The sequence below is a fragment of the Amblyomma maculatum genome, chromosome 2 (genome assembly GCF_055883805.1).
Source record: "Amblyomma maculatum isolate TAMU_Amacu chromosome 2, ASM5588380v1, whole genome shotgun sequence".
In the NCBI taxonomy this organism is placed as follows: domain Eukaryota; kingdom Metazoa; phylum Arthropoda; class Arachnida; order Ixodida; family Ixodidae; genus Amblyomma; species Amblyomma maculatum.
In genome coordinates this window covers 74892712-74908826 of record NC_139345.1, presented here as the reverse complement: position 1 = coordinate 74908826, position 16115 = coordinate 74892712, and the positions used below count along the sequence as shown (strand labels likewise).

At 47.0% G+C, this 16115-nt stretch overlaps 1 protein-coding gene across 1 annotated transcript in view; it reads right to left on the bottom strand.

Moving 5' to 3' along the window:
- Positions 1-209: 209 nt before the first annotated feature.
- Positions 210-16115, bottom strand: part of Reck (Reversion-inducing-cysteine-rich protein with kazal motifs) — a 55048-nt gene continuing 39142 nt past the window's right edge. The window contains exons 12-15 of the mRNA XM_084594514.1: positions 13906-14010; positions 12920-13100; positions 4790-5202; positions 210-2318 (exon numbers count right to left, since the gene is read on the bottom strand). Coding sequence (XP_084450640.1) covers positions 1753-2318; positions 4790-5202; positions 12920-13100; positions 13906-14010 — 1265 coding nt within the window. The 3' untranslated portion in view covers positions 210-1752. The remainder of the gene's footprint in view (positions 2319-4789; positions 5203-12919; positions 13101-13905; positions 14011-16115) is intronic.

Sequence of the window (16115 nt, the reverse complement as noted above, 5' to 3'; positions counted from 1 at the left end):
AAAACAAAATATTGCCACACTTACGCATCCTCCACCACACGTGGGAAGCCACGCGTGTCTGAAAAAAAAAATTTTCACTATAAAAGGGCCTTATGCCGCGCTACTTTACCGCGAGTTGAAGAACCAGGGTGGTCCAAAAATCCGGACAGTTCACTACAGCGTCCTTCATTTAGCCCCATGAGTTTCTTTAGGATATTAAAACCCACCATATTGCCATTTTTTATTTATTTTGTACAGTTGCCATTGCCATTTTGGAGGGATGAAAAACACAAGTGAATAGTCTAAAAGCAGCATGCAGATGTATAAATCAGTCGCAGAATGTGGTTTTTGCTACTTGTGAGGCTGCATCATGCCGATTGCAGATGTTCATGACAAAACCGTTTCGGAGTGACCACCGGTGCAAGCCAGCACAAGGTGTATACAGCTGGATTAAATTTGCTTGCACATGCGTGATTTTCTGGCGCTAAACGTGACGCGATACAATACACACTACACACAGGTACAAAGCATCGCAAATGTATCTCGGAGACAAAAGTCTCTGGACCACACGTCTGGCGATTTTGGACTAGGAGCGCAATGTAAATGATTATCATCTTATTTCTCTAGCAAGAACCGAAGTCCAACTTTTACATCGAAAAGTATTGTCTGAGACTACTCGCCGATACGAAAGTGATGCGCCTTAGTTGCAGTTTGCATGGTCCACAGACTTTTGTCCCCAATAGTACAAGCATTGGAGTCAGCACTCAATTTTACGGTGAGTCGATGATAGGCTTGGTCGCAAAGACGCAGGCAGGTTGGGTAGACATTTCCCACTTACTACGAGAATATTATATTGCACAACACGTGACACAGCACAGTGGTACCTCCATCACATGCTCTCTGCCTGCTAGCCTCCAAGGCCGGTTCTGCGAAAAGAGCGCGTGACAGGAGCGCCGATTTGTTACGCCACATGGTAGCAGGCCCGCTAGTGCTCCTTTTTGCTGGCGCTGTTTCTCTTCCGCCTATGGTCAGCCCCGAAATTCTTTTCACTGCATGGCTAGAGAATTTTCATTTTCTGAACTCTGACGACTGTCCGAAATCTTATGGAATTGTTGATCTAAGCATTTGTGCCATCCGGCGGTACGGGCTGGGAATTTTTTTTTCTTTATTTCTCACATTTGCTCTAGCATATTTCTCTCTCTCGCTCTGTCTTTCTTTCTCTCTCCTGGGTAAAACCCTGTCTATAATAAATAGCAGAAGGATGGTACTCAGATGTGGGTCACAGAACAGCTTTTTTGTGCGTGGACAAGTGCGAAATAAATATTTTCGAAAGAACGAAGCTTTCAAGGTCCAAGCCGGGCTCAGTGCTCGTAGCAGAACAGCAAATTGGGAAGACCATGCCATAGATGGGCAGTACCTGGAACTCCAGAGTGGGGTATATAAAGTGGCGGTCCTCATGGTTAACAACTTCAGCACACGGTTCTCCCTCGCGCGACATCGTTGCGTGAAACCATGTATGAAGGGATCTGATACACTGGAAGGAACGGGAGGTGCCCTGATTGCGAGAAACAGCCCGCCACTAGTTGTCATAGTTTGTCATGGCCTCTCGACGTGTCTTTTTCAAGATGCCAGCACCGCCTGTGCAAGGAGGCCGTTCAGAATAGCGGCGGCATGTCCACGACGTGGACAGCTGAGCGCTTTATGTCGCCCATGAATCTTGAGTGAGCTGCACTCAGTGTTGTGTTTTGGCTTCAGTCTTGTCTCACCCGGGGATCAGCCGTGCTCGCGGCAGACGGCGAATATAGTTTGGCGACTCACTGTCCGCGCTGCCAAAGCGGTGTGCGGCGAGGATGCTGGCGTTGGTCGGGACAAGACTGCTTCTGTAGACACCTTCGACTCGAATACGGGGGAGGGGTATGCCGCAACAACTACCAGCAAAGGCAGCAGCACAAGCAGCAACAATGATGCACGCGTGGCTAGCCTGCCTGCACCAGGCGCCGATGAAGTTGGCTCCGAGGTTTGGTCCAGCAGCCCGGCCGATCCGGCTACGGATTCCATGGGTACGATGCTGAACAACGCTGGACTTCTCACTCGTACCAGGGCGTCCAGGCGCTGCGCCTCGGCGCGGCAGAGAGTCCACGACGCGGGTCGAGACGTGGGCATGACTAGTATCACCAGGAACCCCGGAAGAGCGGTGTCCAGATGCCCGAACAGGTCGCACTGGGTGCTGGACAGCTGCGCACGAAGCCACTCTAGCAGGACAGACAGCGGGCGCTCTACCTCACCATCGCTTCCACCGTCACGCCAGGGACGATCTAGGACCAGCCGCAGGCCCCATCCTGTTACAGAGCATGTGCCAGCGTTATTTACTGAGTGAGCAGAACAAAACAAATCACAGGACGGTTATGGGTATGAAATGTGAATGATCCAGCGCTGGCTGGTTTCTAATAACGAAAAAATGTAGGCTTGATACAGCTGATGTGTTATATAGTGGATACACTCATATCGCAAGCGGATACCCTGATGATTCGCGCATACGACTCATATGGGAGAATTGCTTGGTCGGAAGTGCTAGGCTCATTGGGAGGAAGGCTTATTTTACCGGTGGATGAACGCCTGTGGTCACCGGACAGAGACAGCAACGGTGTGAGAAAAGTCTTAATAGCTAACACTTTGCAAAACTTTCGCGCTAAAATGCTGTCATAGCCGAGCGTTCAAGGGGTCGCCAAATTGTCCAACGGCACAACTTAGACGAGTTCACCGGAGGTGACAGTTGGCGCAGTTGGCGTGCGAAAAAGTGGTTTTACTGAATGTGCAAAATCCTTTATTGTTATTCCTTCTTCTGCGCTCTTCCTTGCACAGCAGTGCGCCATACTGGAGGACTATCGTGGGAGACAGTCGGGTTCGCCGATTTGGCGAACATCTTATAAACATCATTGTTTTATTTTGCACGTGGCCTTAGGAAGCATTATTAATGACCACAACTGTGTCCATGGTAGCATTTTTGAAGCAGCTGTTGCAGCACGCATGCCACACAAAAGTTCAGTGACGCCCTGACATCTAGATATTTGATAACCTTTTATCCAGCCGCAAGAGATGATCGCCGTGTTCACCTACTGCAACAATGGTGCTGTTTGCAGCAAATTTCAGGATGTCTTTGCTTTTTGAACACGAATCTGGCGATGTTGGAGGGAGCTTCCACGATGGATGACAATATGAATTGTGAGGCCACAAAGGAGAAATGTGCACTGACACCATTCATGTGCTGTGCGAGGTGAATGCACTGCCGCGATCAGAACACTGCGAGACGCAAGAAAGCTTTGCAAAACTGCGTTTCATGACACCTACTGGCTCATGCCTGTTCTTTCGCCCCTCGCAGGTCTCTCAGTACCCTCACTTCTTCCTTACGCGCAGCGTGCGTAGATCGGAACTGACTGAAACCGTCACTATGCGCCCCTTTGATGTCAGGCTTCGATAAAACTCAATCTCACACTTATAACGAGATCTACTCACTACCCCCAACCCACTTACAAATTTCAGAAAGCGACTACACCGCATGCAGCAACTAACCTCACATCCACCATCCACAGACAGCACCCACCCATTACCCATTCGAAACCACGGCCGCTTTCACATTCCAAAAAAATCCCAGCACATCGCATACGGTAAGTCTGTTGGTGATGGGCAGGTGGCACTAGGGTGAAGGTAGGAGGGACAACCACCTAACTAGGGGCTGCAGGGATGGTAGCGGTGATGGGGGGAGGGGGGGGGGTACTTTTGGATGGCAGGGTTGGACTGGTGTGTGTATGATGGTGCTTTTGATGTGTAAAAGTGGCTGGACGAATGGATGGCGGATGATGGTGGATAGTGGGCAGCCCCCTGGCTTGGGTGGTCAGTAGCGGGTGGCACTTAAGGAGGGTGGAGGCTTTAGTTACCGAGACTTCACACCGACAACGCTGGTATTTTCGCCATATGTACTGGTACTGCTGTCTCAGGTGAAAAATTAATGTACGCCATTCCATCCCTTCATATGGAATGCCAGCGCACTGAAAAGAGGCCCACTTTCTGCCTAACCCTTCGCAGCATGCAGCTAGTGCAGAACTACCCACAGTGCCTGACTTGATGGATTGAGTGGATAATAAAAGCGCCCCTTTTGAAACGGGGTGGTGGCAGTTTCCACAAGAAGCGGCACTTGACAATGGACCCGATCTACGTACGATCCGCGAGGTAGGAATGCGGGTACAGAGATGCCTGCGAGTGACAAAAGAGCAGGCGTTAACCCTGAGGTTGCGCATGACCAAGTTTTGCCGAGCGTTCCCACATTCCGCAATATTCTGATTGCGACAGAACACATTAAAGAACCGCTGGTAGTCGAAACCTACATATTATTACACTGCACCTAACAATACCGTCCCACATATGATACCTGTGCACTGTGCGATTACGATGGACATAAGGTAGTCGAAATTACCGAAAGTATTCAATACGACGTTACGCTATCCGTGTATAGCGGGACGTTAAACCAGGTAAATCATAAACTATATCATGCCGTACACGTCATAAAAATTATATTGGAAGCCCCCAAGAAGCAATTGTAACAGAGCGGAGACCAAGTGGAACCAATCGAATTCCAAACTACTCCAATCATATCTTAGCCACATTTAATTTGAGTCCTTGGTTTGGATGGCGTACCATATCGTATCGTACCGTACGTGCATCCGTTTTCAGCAGATAGCGCTGGCTAACGAATCCAGCCGAAGAAAGACGCACGTAGCCTGACACCGACTGCAAGAAGCGCGATGGTGCTCACCGCAGATAGGGCAGCAAGTACCAGGCAGTCTTTTCACCGGCACGGGGCATCCACCAGAGGGCAGCGGCGGGCAGCGCACCTGGTCGCACTCGTCGGGCTTGTGCCGGTGCAGACAGGGTCCACGATAATCGACTAGCACCCGCTGCGACCACGCGGCACACTCGCTGCCGTGCGTCTCGCCGTCCAGGCCGCACACGGAACCTTTGGAGCGGCAGCCGGGCTCGCAGGGACCTCTGTGCGCCAGCCACGGGGTAGGGTGGCCGCCGCGTTTGGTCATCAGGGTGCACACACTCGGATGATCATGGCCATCTATGTCGCAGACTGGACCATAGCAGGTACCACTGTCAGTGGCGTTACCGATGCACACGAACTGTTTGCACGGGCCAAGACATGCACGACGCCACGTGACGCACCTGCGCAAGGGAGTAGAAAAATGTGGTGCCGCAGGTTATTAGTCGTCACAAGTGTAGTGCTTGCGACTGAAGGTAGCGAACCCGCCTACAAGCAATGGCATTCCGCATCCAGGACACATAATTGGTCGCGAAGGCTAATCCATGCAGTAACGATGCGCGGTCATATATTCCTGGCTGTCGTCGAGTCTGCATCATTGAAGACCGAAAACGACCAGAAGAACGCATCGAACTGTCAGGTGGAACGCTCGTAGGAGAAAGCAAAGATATCACGATGCACCAAAAGAGGCAAACTCTAGCGGCTTTAATGGCTAGACAGCGAGGTAATGTGAATGGCTGAATGCCGCCAATGAGGCATGTCAGTGATGTAGGTCAGGCCAACGACTGTCGACGATTTGTTGCTATTGCGGCAGAAGCCGAATTTATATAAAAAAGAGCAATGAGCACGCCTAATGTAGCGAGTGTGCACGAGCCCCGCCTCCATAGGCAATACATCGCGTGATATGGTGGAGATCGATGGAGAATATTGTTGTAAGACACAACTGCGTGATTTCGGGGAGACCTGGTTATGTTATGATGTTTTGGCCAGTAACGCAAGGGATGACGTGTGGCACATTTGTTCGGTCACCTTGCGCCATACAGCGTGAGCTTCGTCGAAAAAAAAAAAAAAATCTGGGCAGATACAAGTGGGAGCCATACAGTATTACGTAGAGCTGTTTGTTGTGCGCTCTTCTGTGGCCTCTCTTGTATGCTAGATAATTTAGCGTAGAGCCTAAGTTTGAACAAAAACTTTCAAGGAAGCATCGATCCGTCCAAAATTGAAAAAAAAAAAAAAAAGGAAGGCGGATGGGGACAACCGAAGGGATGGAAGGTATAAGATACAAAATAAAATTACCAAAAATATGTTAAGCGGCTTACAATACTGTGCGAAATTCGTAGACGGGTCGGTGCCATTTTTGGCATATATACAATTAGCCTGAGCAACAATGGTTGTTTTGGACATGGGCACTTAATTACTACTTCTGGCAAAAAATACCGGCTTGTTTCTAGGCCGTGCAGATCATTGTCGCCCTGGCACATCCAGCATGACATTTAATAAAAAAGATAGGGGCTTTAATAAAATGCAGGCATCTTAGAATTCAAGCCCTGACATCCCTGTGCGCGTGGCTTTTCAGCAGCCCTAATGTTCTCTAGCGCAAATTAATATACCACGTTAGCCCTAGGATTTGCAACTAAAGTTCAGGCTTTCGATAGTTTGCTGGTAGTTACAATTTGTTTTCCTAGATTATTATCGATGAATTACCCAAGAAAATGATAATTTAGTTACTGAGAACGTCCTACCCTGAAAAAGGTAATACAATACATTTCATATTTGAAAAGCGTTTAAACTATTACTAGTAATCACTTAGTTATAACGTATTACATAAAGCTTCGGTCATGACGCGCCACAACACACACATCGTAACAACACCCTTTCCAGAAAAAAAAAACTGCAGGTGGTGACTACTTAAATCTTTTTTATTTTTATAGCTTATAAAAGTTCTGTTTACTGTTGTCTTTAGACTGAAATTTATCGATACAAGTGCATTTAAATTCAACCTCGGTGTGTGCCTTTAAGCGTACACTGCACGCATGACCTTTCAGGTCGGACGAGAGGTTATCAGTTTCTTTTTACTTTTCACGCCAAAAAGGGGATAACGCTCATCCCATAAGCTGTACCGTTCCTTATAAATTACCAAATATAGAAAATATTTTCACGCGGCACTATGACCTTCCCACCGCGATAAAAGCGCCAAGCCATCGGCGTAGTTCCCAGCTAACATGCAGTCAACAACAAACTCGCGAGTGGGCGGCCTATAGCTCCGACGGAAGACCACTCATAGGAGAAGCCAAAACGAAGCTGAACTACCCTTCCAGCATTCGGAAACTGAACGACTACAAGTCCAAGGTTAAAATACGTTGATAACCAAAAAGCTAACGACATTAGAAAGCCACAGGGATATTTTCTTTTCAGGATAGAAGCACGAAGTGAATTTATTAGAGAAGAAATGGGTCCGAGTTTATTCTACTTGAATCGATAATTTTCTCCAGAGTTCCGACAGTGAATGAAAGACAAAAAAAAAAAAATGTCAAAGGGGCTTTGGAAACGGCATAAGAGTTAGAAGATAGAACAGTGGTATGACGGTACAGTACAATTTTCCGGCGAATACCAGATGATTTCGTGAACACATAAACGTAATAGGTTCACATCAGCAAACCAACACCCCCTCATTACTAGAAAGCACGACTTTCCGACGCAGCCCGAGTGAGGAAAAGGGTAAGCAAAATAAATGCTGATGGAGAATCCTCCTGATCGATCTGCAGCGCATTTCCTTCGCTTCGCGAGAAAAGGTCACAAAGATAATCTGAGAGGGATAGAATGCTTGTTCCGCTAGTCGATTCGACGCAAGGTCTCATGTTACACTGGTCGATTGGCGGCAACTTGCTGCGAAGCGCAGTTCGGGTGCTCAGAAAGCTCAGATTCGAGCGGATCGTCTCATACGAATCAGGTCCGGTCATGTTTGTTAGATCTCAGAGTTTCTAGAGATCTCAGAGAAAACCGCTGCACTAACGAGAGAGCTTTCGCATGGCAGATATGCCCATTCTACTTTTGTTGTTTTTAACGACGCTGCTATTGCTGCTTTGCGGAGCTCTATGCTGGCAGCAAAACCAACCACAATCTGTGTTAACTCAAGTATTCGAAAAGTGAGTGCTGCACTGAGCCGCAAAAAAAAAAAAAAAAAAAGAAAGAAAGAAATTCTGACTCCTACCTCGGTTACCACGCGTATACAATGCATCCAGGACATCGCAGCAAGAATTTATGCTACAGAGGGCGCTCAAAGGCACATATGTTTCTGCTCAGTTAACACGGTGATGCTTAAATGAATTGAAATTCAGCATTTGCTAACTATTTTAGACCACGCTGGTTTGTGCAGAAATTAACTGGCCTTCACGATACTCAGCAAGGTTGTGTTTGCAATAAAACTGACTTCAGGCTCGTATGAACCGTTACAAGAAAACTTAACCCTTAGGAACAAGCGGAGAAATATACAGGAAGGAAAAATTGATAAGGGCAACTTTACCCAATACCAAGAGTCTGGGAGTAAAGTTTCGATGCAACTGGCTTTTCATGTGCTTATTTGCAAAACAACGCGAACAACGTCGGACAAGAACAAGAAAGACACGGGCAGCGCTCGTCCCGTGTCTTCCTTGTCCTTGTCCGACGTTGTTCGCGTTGTTTTACAAATATGCATACTCACCAACTAGCCCAAATGAATGTTATGGTTTTCATATGCTGACATTTTCGCTTCCGGTTCATGTTTAGGAAAAGTGTCTTGCGAATATCTTTCAACTCCCTTGCTGTCGCTTCTGTGCGCCTGGACAGCTATTTAAAAACAAAATTTCGGGGAAATAAACAGGCATTATAATTAATCGCAAAGCACGTATCTAAAGAACAATTCATTATTCACATGACAAAGAAAGAACACGTGCTGTGACAAAAAAAAAAAGGTAGCGTTCTTAAAATGTATTTCCAGCTGCATAACAAATCGGTAGTCGACCTCATATGTTTGAAGGCACTCATAAAGTGCGGTTACGGCCGATATTCTTGCATATAGCTAGGTAAAGTTGATAAATAACAGAGCATGACGGAAACAGACTTGTTTTCCAGAGTTATATTCCCCGCATCGTGCAGTTATCACGATGAAACAGGGAAAGCCACTTCATCGATGCGCCATCCAAGAAAGCAGTCGCTGTAATTGTGAGCCGCAGCGAATGGAGCTCGGCCTGAGGAGAGAATAAGCAAAATCCTTTTGCTCGATTAACAAAGAACACCAGGCCTTCCTCATGCGTTCTCTCCTACGCATACGACGGACGGGGCAAAAGAAACGCTCGGAGCCTGCAATGAGCAGCAAAAACGGAAGTAAAAACAGCACTTATCTCAGCGTTTTATGTTAGTGTTTTGCAGAGTACTGCGTAACAGGCATCGAGTTGCCATGAATAAACCAGACGTCAATCAACTCCAACCTTTCCCGCCCATTCCAAGTTCTCTAGTGTGCTTTCTTCCTGCTCGCCATCTAATCAGCGGACCCGGTCTGAGGTCTTGTGAGCAGAGACCTCGTGATATAGGTCGTTAACAAAAGGGATGATTTGGCCAGTGTCGGAGCAAAAACAAAGCCAGCGAAGAAGAAAGTGCAAGGGATTTAATGTCACGACATCGGTTCATTTCATTGAAGGAGTTATATTACCGAACAAGGCCTCGCTCACTGGTTCGCTGCACTGAAAGAACTGCTGAAGCACGCGAAATTCGGGCCGCACGTACCTCCCTGCCTTGACCTACTATTTCATTACAGGCCTGTTCTTTCCTCAACAATCGCAATGTTAAGTCACAGTAGACATCTGTAGGCCTACAGCACAGGGGTCTGGGTACCTATTTTTTTTTTTTTTTTTTTTCAGTTCTATTGCGGTGTTCGGCAGGCTTAAACGCCTACATCTCGCAATATTTTCGTCCCGTTGTACTCTGCCTATTGAAAATTTCGAGCGGGGTTTCACCTTCTTGTTTCAAGGGGTGTTTTGCTCATCGCTGAATAGAGAGGCGTCGATTTTGTCCATGGTGTAATTTGCTTGTGCCGACTTTTGTAGCGAGAGCTACATTGGCCTCAGTCTCGCCATTTTACTGTGCCTGTCCGTGCCTGTCCGGTGCCTATCCGAAGAGCGAATAGAGAAGATGATGATGATGAAGAAAATGAAGAAGCAGAATGAGCAGAAGACATTGTCGAGCACTAACTGGACGTAGGGCTTCCTGACATTACGTTTGGCAGGAGCTGCCAACTCGGGCCTCTCCTTTCATTTGGGAGGGGGTTATCAGAATCAGCCTGCCTAAACCCTTGCATTCACGTTATCCCTAGGCCACGCAGGCACGTTCATACGGCTTGGTTACAGCGGGGCTTTATATGTTGGCTGGCAGCTTACGCTATTACAACATCGCGAAGGTTGCAGTGAAAACAGAGAGAAAAAGGTGCCGTAGTGGAGGGCTTCGGACCATGTCTTTACTTTCGTTGTCTCTGCATTCAAGCTGAACTTAAGCGTAGCCTAGCAGATAGCTCTCGTGTACCTCCAGGTTTAACCACAAGCTAAACCACAGCTTTTCTTTTCTTTCTCTTTAACTTTCCGTTTATTGATATTTCCGATCTGTGTTTACTTTGTTTGTAGCTCTGACAGGCACACGTACTGAAAGACAAACTGTCATCTTTTTGTTAATTCACAGAGATGCTTAGAAAGCTGCTACCTTGTACGGGCCCCAGGCGCTCTCAAGCTGTTTCTCAAGAGCCTTTTCATCTGTGTACCCCCCCCAATATATTGGGGAGAAAAAAGATGATTTTGAATAGTACACTGGCAGGACCGCCATATTTACTTCGTTGTGCACGCTCTCTATTGAGTGGTACACTGGCTTAGAGTCTGTAGTTCATAGCACTTTTCGGTTCTGTAGTACGCCAAGTTCTGTTGTCCTGATATAAGATTCCATTGCCACTACAGGTTCACGACCAAAAAGCGCACAGCAAATCTGTTTTGACAACAGAAAATGTACTTGATGAATTCTTTGTCATATTCTCTGTTCTTGCTATTACCCTTTGGATTATATTGCCCTCTGGGGATCCGTACCTTTAATCAATAAATTAATAAAGCCTATATCTGAGTAGAAATTTGGAAAAGATAATCGATTCTAGAAGTGTAAGTAAAATGCTGACCAAATAATCGGTATTCACTCATCGAGTGAGGCTTTAGATACCATGAAAGAGGAATGTTGTTCGTAGAGGCAGGGAATTTATTACGGCATATATGGGTTAGAAGTGACCTACGCGAGGCAGGGGAAATTAGAAATCATCCAGTCAGGAGTTATGACGACCGAGAGAAAAAGGTTTAATGCCAAGATGGGGACGTCGCCCGTGGAGACAGCTTCCTGGACTGATATTTTAAACTGTGAGAAAAGAAAAGGGGTAAGAACAAAAAGCAGTAAATAGAGTCGATGAAAAGTTACATCCAAGGGACAAAACAACCTTGGCGAAATCTCGGGGCAACATAGACACCCAATAAAGTATTCTCATCCTGGCTCTCATTAAGGAGGTCTTGCGTGACCCATCGAAGATCGTTACCCATGTGTCGGGCCAATATTAAATGCGGACGGAACTCTGCGACTGTGCCCACTATTGAAAAAAAATCGGCAGCTTTGAAGAAGCCAAAACGCCCCTCAAGATTGACGTTTGGGCTTGGTTTTTTGAAATGTAATTTTTGTAGCCATAGCTGAAACAAGTTTCATGAAAGTGATCGTGGCAGCGCGCTGCGAATTATACAATCAGGCAATACTCCACACAATGTAAAACGACATAATTTATTCGAGCAGAATATGGCACTGCAGTATACAACCTATTGCCAAAATAATTTACTTTAGAGCAAAGCACAATGATGCCAATAGACGTCTCTGCGACAAACTGTGGTAAACTTTAAAACTGAAGCACAAAGATTGAAAAGAATACTTATTGCCAAAAGAATAGTAGGAAATATTTGTACTCGACGCCAACTATTTTCTAACTGCAAATCAACTTGCTTAGCCCTTGCATATAAATTGCAATGTTTCTATAATTAATGTGCAGCGCTAATGAGCTAGTGCTACAGAAACTCCGGTGGAATCTGGCGTCCTATGAAAAAGAAAAAAGATTAGATATCCCGAAAATGAAGTCATCAAATCAGAAAAGAATCGAACTGAAGTTAAACTGGCGAGGTGGTTCCTGTAATGAGGGTACTTTAGGAAATATAAATAATTTAGTGATATAAACTGTTCAAAATTTCATTGTTGCGGCCCTGTGTGTGCCCAATGAGTACGCTATGGGCCACAAAGGTTAATTCTTCGGTGAAAGCATCTTAGAGAGGACCTAGGGAATGCATTGTGGTGTCCGTGACGTATGAACATGTGTCTGATTGTTGGTTGGTTTCTGGGGTTTAACGTCCCAAATTGACTCAGGCCATCAGAGACACCGTAGTGGAGGACTCCGGAAAGTTCGACCACCTGGGGCTCTTTAACGTGCACTGACAACGCACAGCACGTGGAAGCCACGCCGTTTCGCCTCCACTGAAACGCAGCCATACTGAAGTGGCGCACAATAAAATAGAACAAAGCCAAATAAAGAAAAAGCGCCAGCGCGTTTTGATGTTAAAGCGAAGCTTAAGCAACCTCAAAATTTTTCTTTGTGGTCAGCGGAACATTACATGGGTCGAAAAACTTAGACATATTATGTTTTGTTGGTCGTTTGATACTGTCATGACGCAGGGGACGAAAACCTTTAATACTTATCTGAAACTCACCACAGCATACCATCGGTTCCACTTTATTTGTCTCCTTTCAATCGTCTTTGTCGTTGCTTAGCACTGGGACAACGTTGGTTCAACGTGAATCAAAAGTCATTTCGACAGTAGGTTAGGTTGCCGATATAAGGAAGATAATGGCCGAAACATCGGTAGAAGGCAATTTATGTATATGGTCATAAATACCACGAGCTGCGTGTGATACATATGTCTGCATACGGCTAAGTGCGCACGTTCCCAGACATAGCAATGGTGACTACGCAGAAGAGCTACCAACCAGGAAAGGGGCCAAATCAGGGGACGTGCAGCATGCATAACTTACGTGGGTGCATGGCCGGGGCACTGACTCACAGCGCAGGGGTCCACCTGGTGGCAAGGCCCCGGTTCCCACTGCCCCGGTGCAAGGCCGGCGCAGCGGGCCAGACACGCATTGCGATGGGTCCGCCCGTCGGCGCCACAGACCTCGCCCTCTTCATCGTCGTCAGGGCTGCAGCCGCAGGACGCTGCGGGATGACGTGGAACCGGATCAGAGAGGCAGACGCGTTGTCGTGCAAACAGAGTTGAAGCGTGAGTCCGCGATTGTCTAAACGAGGAATCGGGTTTGCAGCGCCTGCTTGGACTGTTGCTTCACACGGAGAGACATGGTAGAAGCACCAACATACACCAGGGCTAAATAAGAGTTCGGCGTCAGAAACGCTGCACGCCAAGCAGTTAATGACCAGTATTCGTAATGCCTAGCTCGTATTTGGACTGCACTTGTGCTATGTCTTATTGCGCTTAGAACAACCAACTAGGGCAGGTTGTATGCAGTACGTGATATCACATGCTGGACTTCGGCGCTCGAGGTTTAGTGAGTCGCCATTTCTTACAGAACGTGGGTGTCAAAGTATTTCAGGAATCTTTTTCTCTCTAACTAAACCTGATGCTTATACGTTGCGAATGTATCCATGGTGGAAATAATGAGACGCGCGTTTTGCACCGATCCTCTTTCTTTTGTGCGTGCGTCTTCGAGCAGGCAGCCAAGCCTTCTCGACCGTGGATCAATAAATGCGTACCTCACTCAGGTCAGGACATTTTGACGAAATTTTTGAAGCGTGGTTGCATGGGAGAGGCAGCGTGTCCTGTTTGCAGTAAGCGTTTCTTGAACTCTTTCTTCCCCTAAAAACGGGGGCCCCGATGTGCCTTTCCCAGTGAAATTTCTCGTGTGGGTGAGGCGTGGTAGGCCTCCTCTCTATCCCTGTATGTTGTCCGCCTTAACAGCACACAATTCGGCAAGCAACGTAGGAGGATTAAAGAACTGTTACTCACTGTCAGGACTGAGGCATTCAAGCGAGGAGTTGGCACAGCTGACTTGGCCGGTGTCATCGCAGCGGCACCGCAAGCAGCCTTGCACCAAAAATCGGCTTCCGGGTGCTGCGGCCAGAAAATACACTGCCTTCAACGTCTCGCATGAGGATTTCCCTCCTGTTCTACGTGTTTTCAGGCGCGTAAGAAGGCGTTCGAGACCCATTCGCTATTCTCCTTCTTGTTCTCGTAATCTAATGCTTGAAGACGTCGCCGAAAAAGAGGGTGCCCCTGCGCTTCGTACTTCTGCGCATTCATTTATATATATCAACATGAAAATGATCACGCTTTGGCAGCCCCATGTAAAAAGGTGTGGGGCAGAACAAACCTGGACGTACTCTTAGAAAAGAAGGAATATTTTGTGTGGATCGGCGTGAAAAGAAACTGCCGAATTTAATCTCGGTTAAACCTAGTTATCCGAGCGTAAGCTGTGTTAAACATGGCTGCACATCAATCTGACGCCAGCGTCAAAGTCTGGCACGCACCTCGTAGATGGCGAGAATCAGTAACCAAGCGCAGGAGAAGCACTTTAAGCCCCCGCCTAGTCACGTGATCAGTGCACGTTAAAAAAACCCCAATTGTTCGAAATTTTCGGAGCCGTATGGCGTGTCTAGGGTCGGGAAGAAACACGGAAGAGCATGACCTTGGAAGTTTCAGGGAGAAGAGTAGAGGTCACGCTTTAAAAGTGAGTGACGAAACAGTGATAGGGTCCCTCTATGAGCCACCGTGTTAAACCGATGCCGCTCAAGCCAGGGACAGGCTATTCTAAAATCGTTTGAAAGAGTTGAACGAAAGCGTGCTGAGAGCATAAAAACCACTTTTTGGTTCCTCTTAACTGGTTCCATAAAATTAGTTTAAAACCTCCAACTGGACACTGCGGTTGCAGGTCAAGCAATAAGTCAGAAGAGCTTTGTATCATTCGGTGGTTCCTCAACCAGAACTTTCCTTAATATGTTGATAATGTGTTCAATACTATCTTCAATAGCAGAAGACAATTCCCAATGCCTAAATGCGCCAATGCTTCTTGGGGAGAGGGCTCTATTATGCCAGGTTTCACCAAGGAAGTCGAGTGAGAAGACTTCACCTTGATTACAACAGTTTTGTTTTAGGGCCGCTTAACATTGCGTTCCCCAATTTCCTCAATAACCTGGAAGTTCGATGTGAAAGAATAACAATAAGCGTAACCAAACCAAACAAAGCTCTCGTTCTGTATCCAGATTTGGAAGAGCTGAACGCTCATACATTTTTGCGCACTGAGCTCATCTTAAGAATCAAACCACGACGTCGAAGCATCATCTAATTACCTGCATGTTTCTACTGAAAAGATCAACTGCAGATCCACCCAGCGCGAAAGTTTCCACTTAAATAAAGAATACCAAGAACTTGTATGTTAATTAACCCCAAGTGGTCGAAGTATACGGTGCCCTCCATTTCGCGTCCCTTATAGCACCTCTCTCCTCTTTTTATTTTAAAGCCCAACTCTGGCATAGCCAACGCTCAGCCACGCAGGATAGTTAAGATGCCCGACTACTGTTCCGGAGTATCCGGGTTCGAACCCCACTGCCGGCGGCTGCGCTCCGATGAAGGCAAAATGGAGATGCGTCCCTATGCTATGAGAGGTCAGCGCACGTTAAAGATCCCCAGGTGGTCGAAACTGCTCCGTAGCCTTCCACTACGGCTCTTCTTTTCCTCTCTCCGCTTTCCCCCCACCTTCCTCTCCTTGCGGTGGTGGAGGTGGAAAACGTTTATAGATATACAAAAATACAGGCCCTGAGGTTGTGCACGAGCTGACCCTGAGGAGGCGAGCCCTCACAAACACTAGGTGGAGGTCCCCAGTGGCGACTGCCGCCGTTCGGGCTCGCCCGACTAAAGCCAGTTGGACCTGTAGGTCAGTGCACCGAGCAGGGTCGCATCCCATTCCTTCCGTGTTGGGTTGGAGTAAGGAAGGATAGCCGGATTAGAGGGGCAGGACCACACCATGTGGTAGATGTCCGAAGACACCGTCCCGCAGTGCGGGCAGCTGCCAGAGAAAGCAAGTTCAAAATATTTTAGAACTGCCGGGTACAGCAATGTATAGGTATATAGAGGCGGTGTAGTTAAGGTGTCCACTAAAAAAAAGTGTGACAGATATTGCGCATTTCCTATATTATCATTATCATCATCAGCCGAACTTT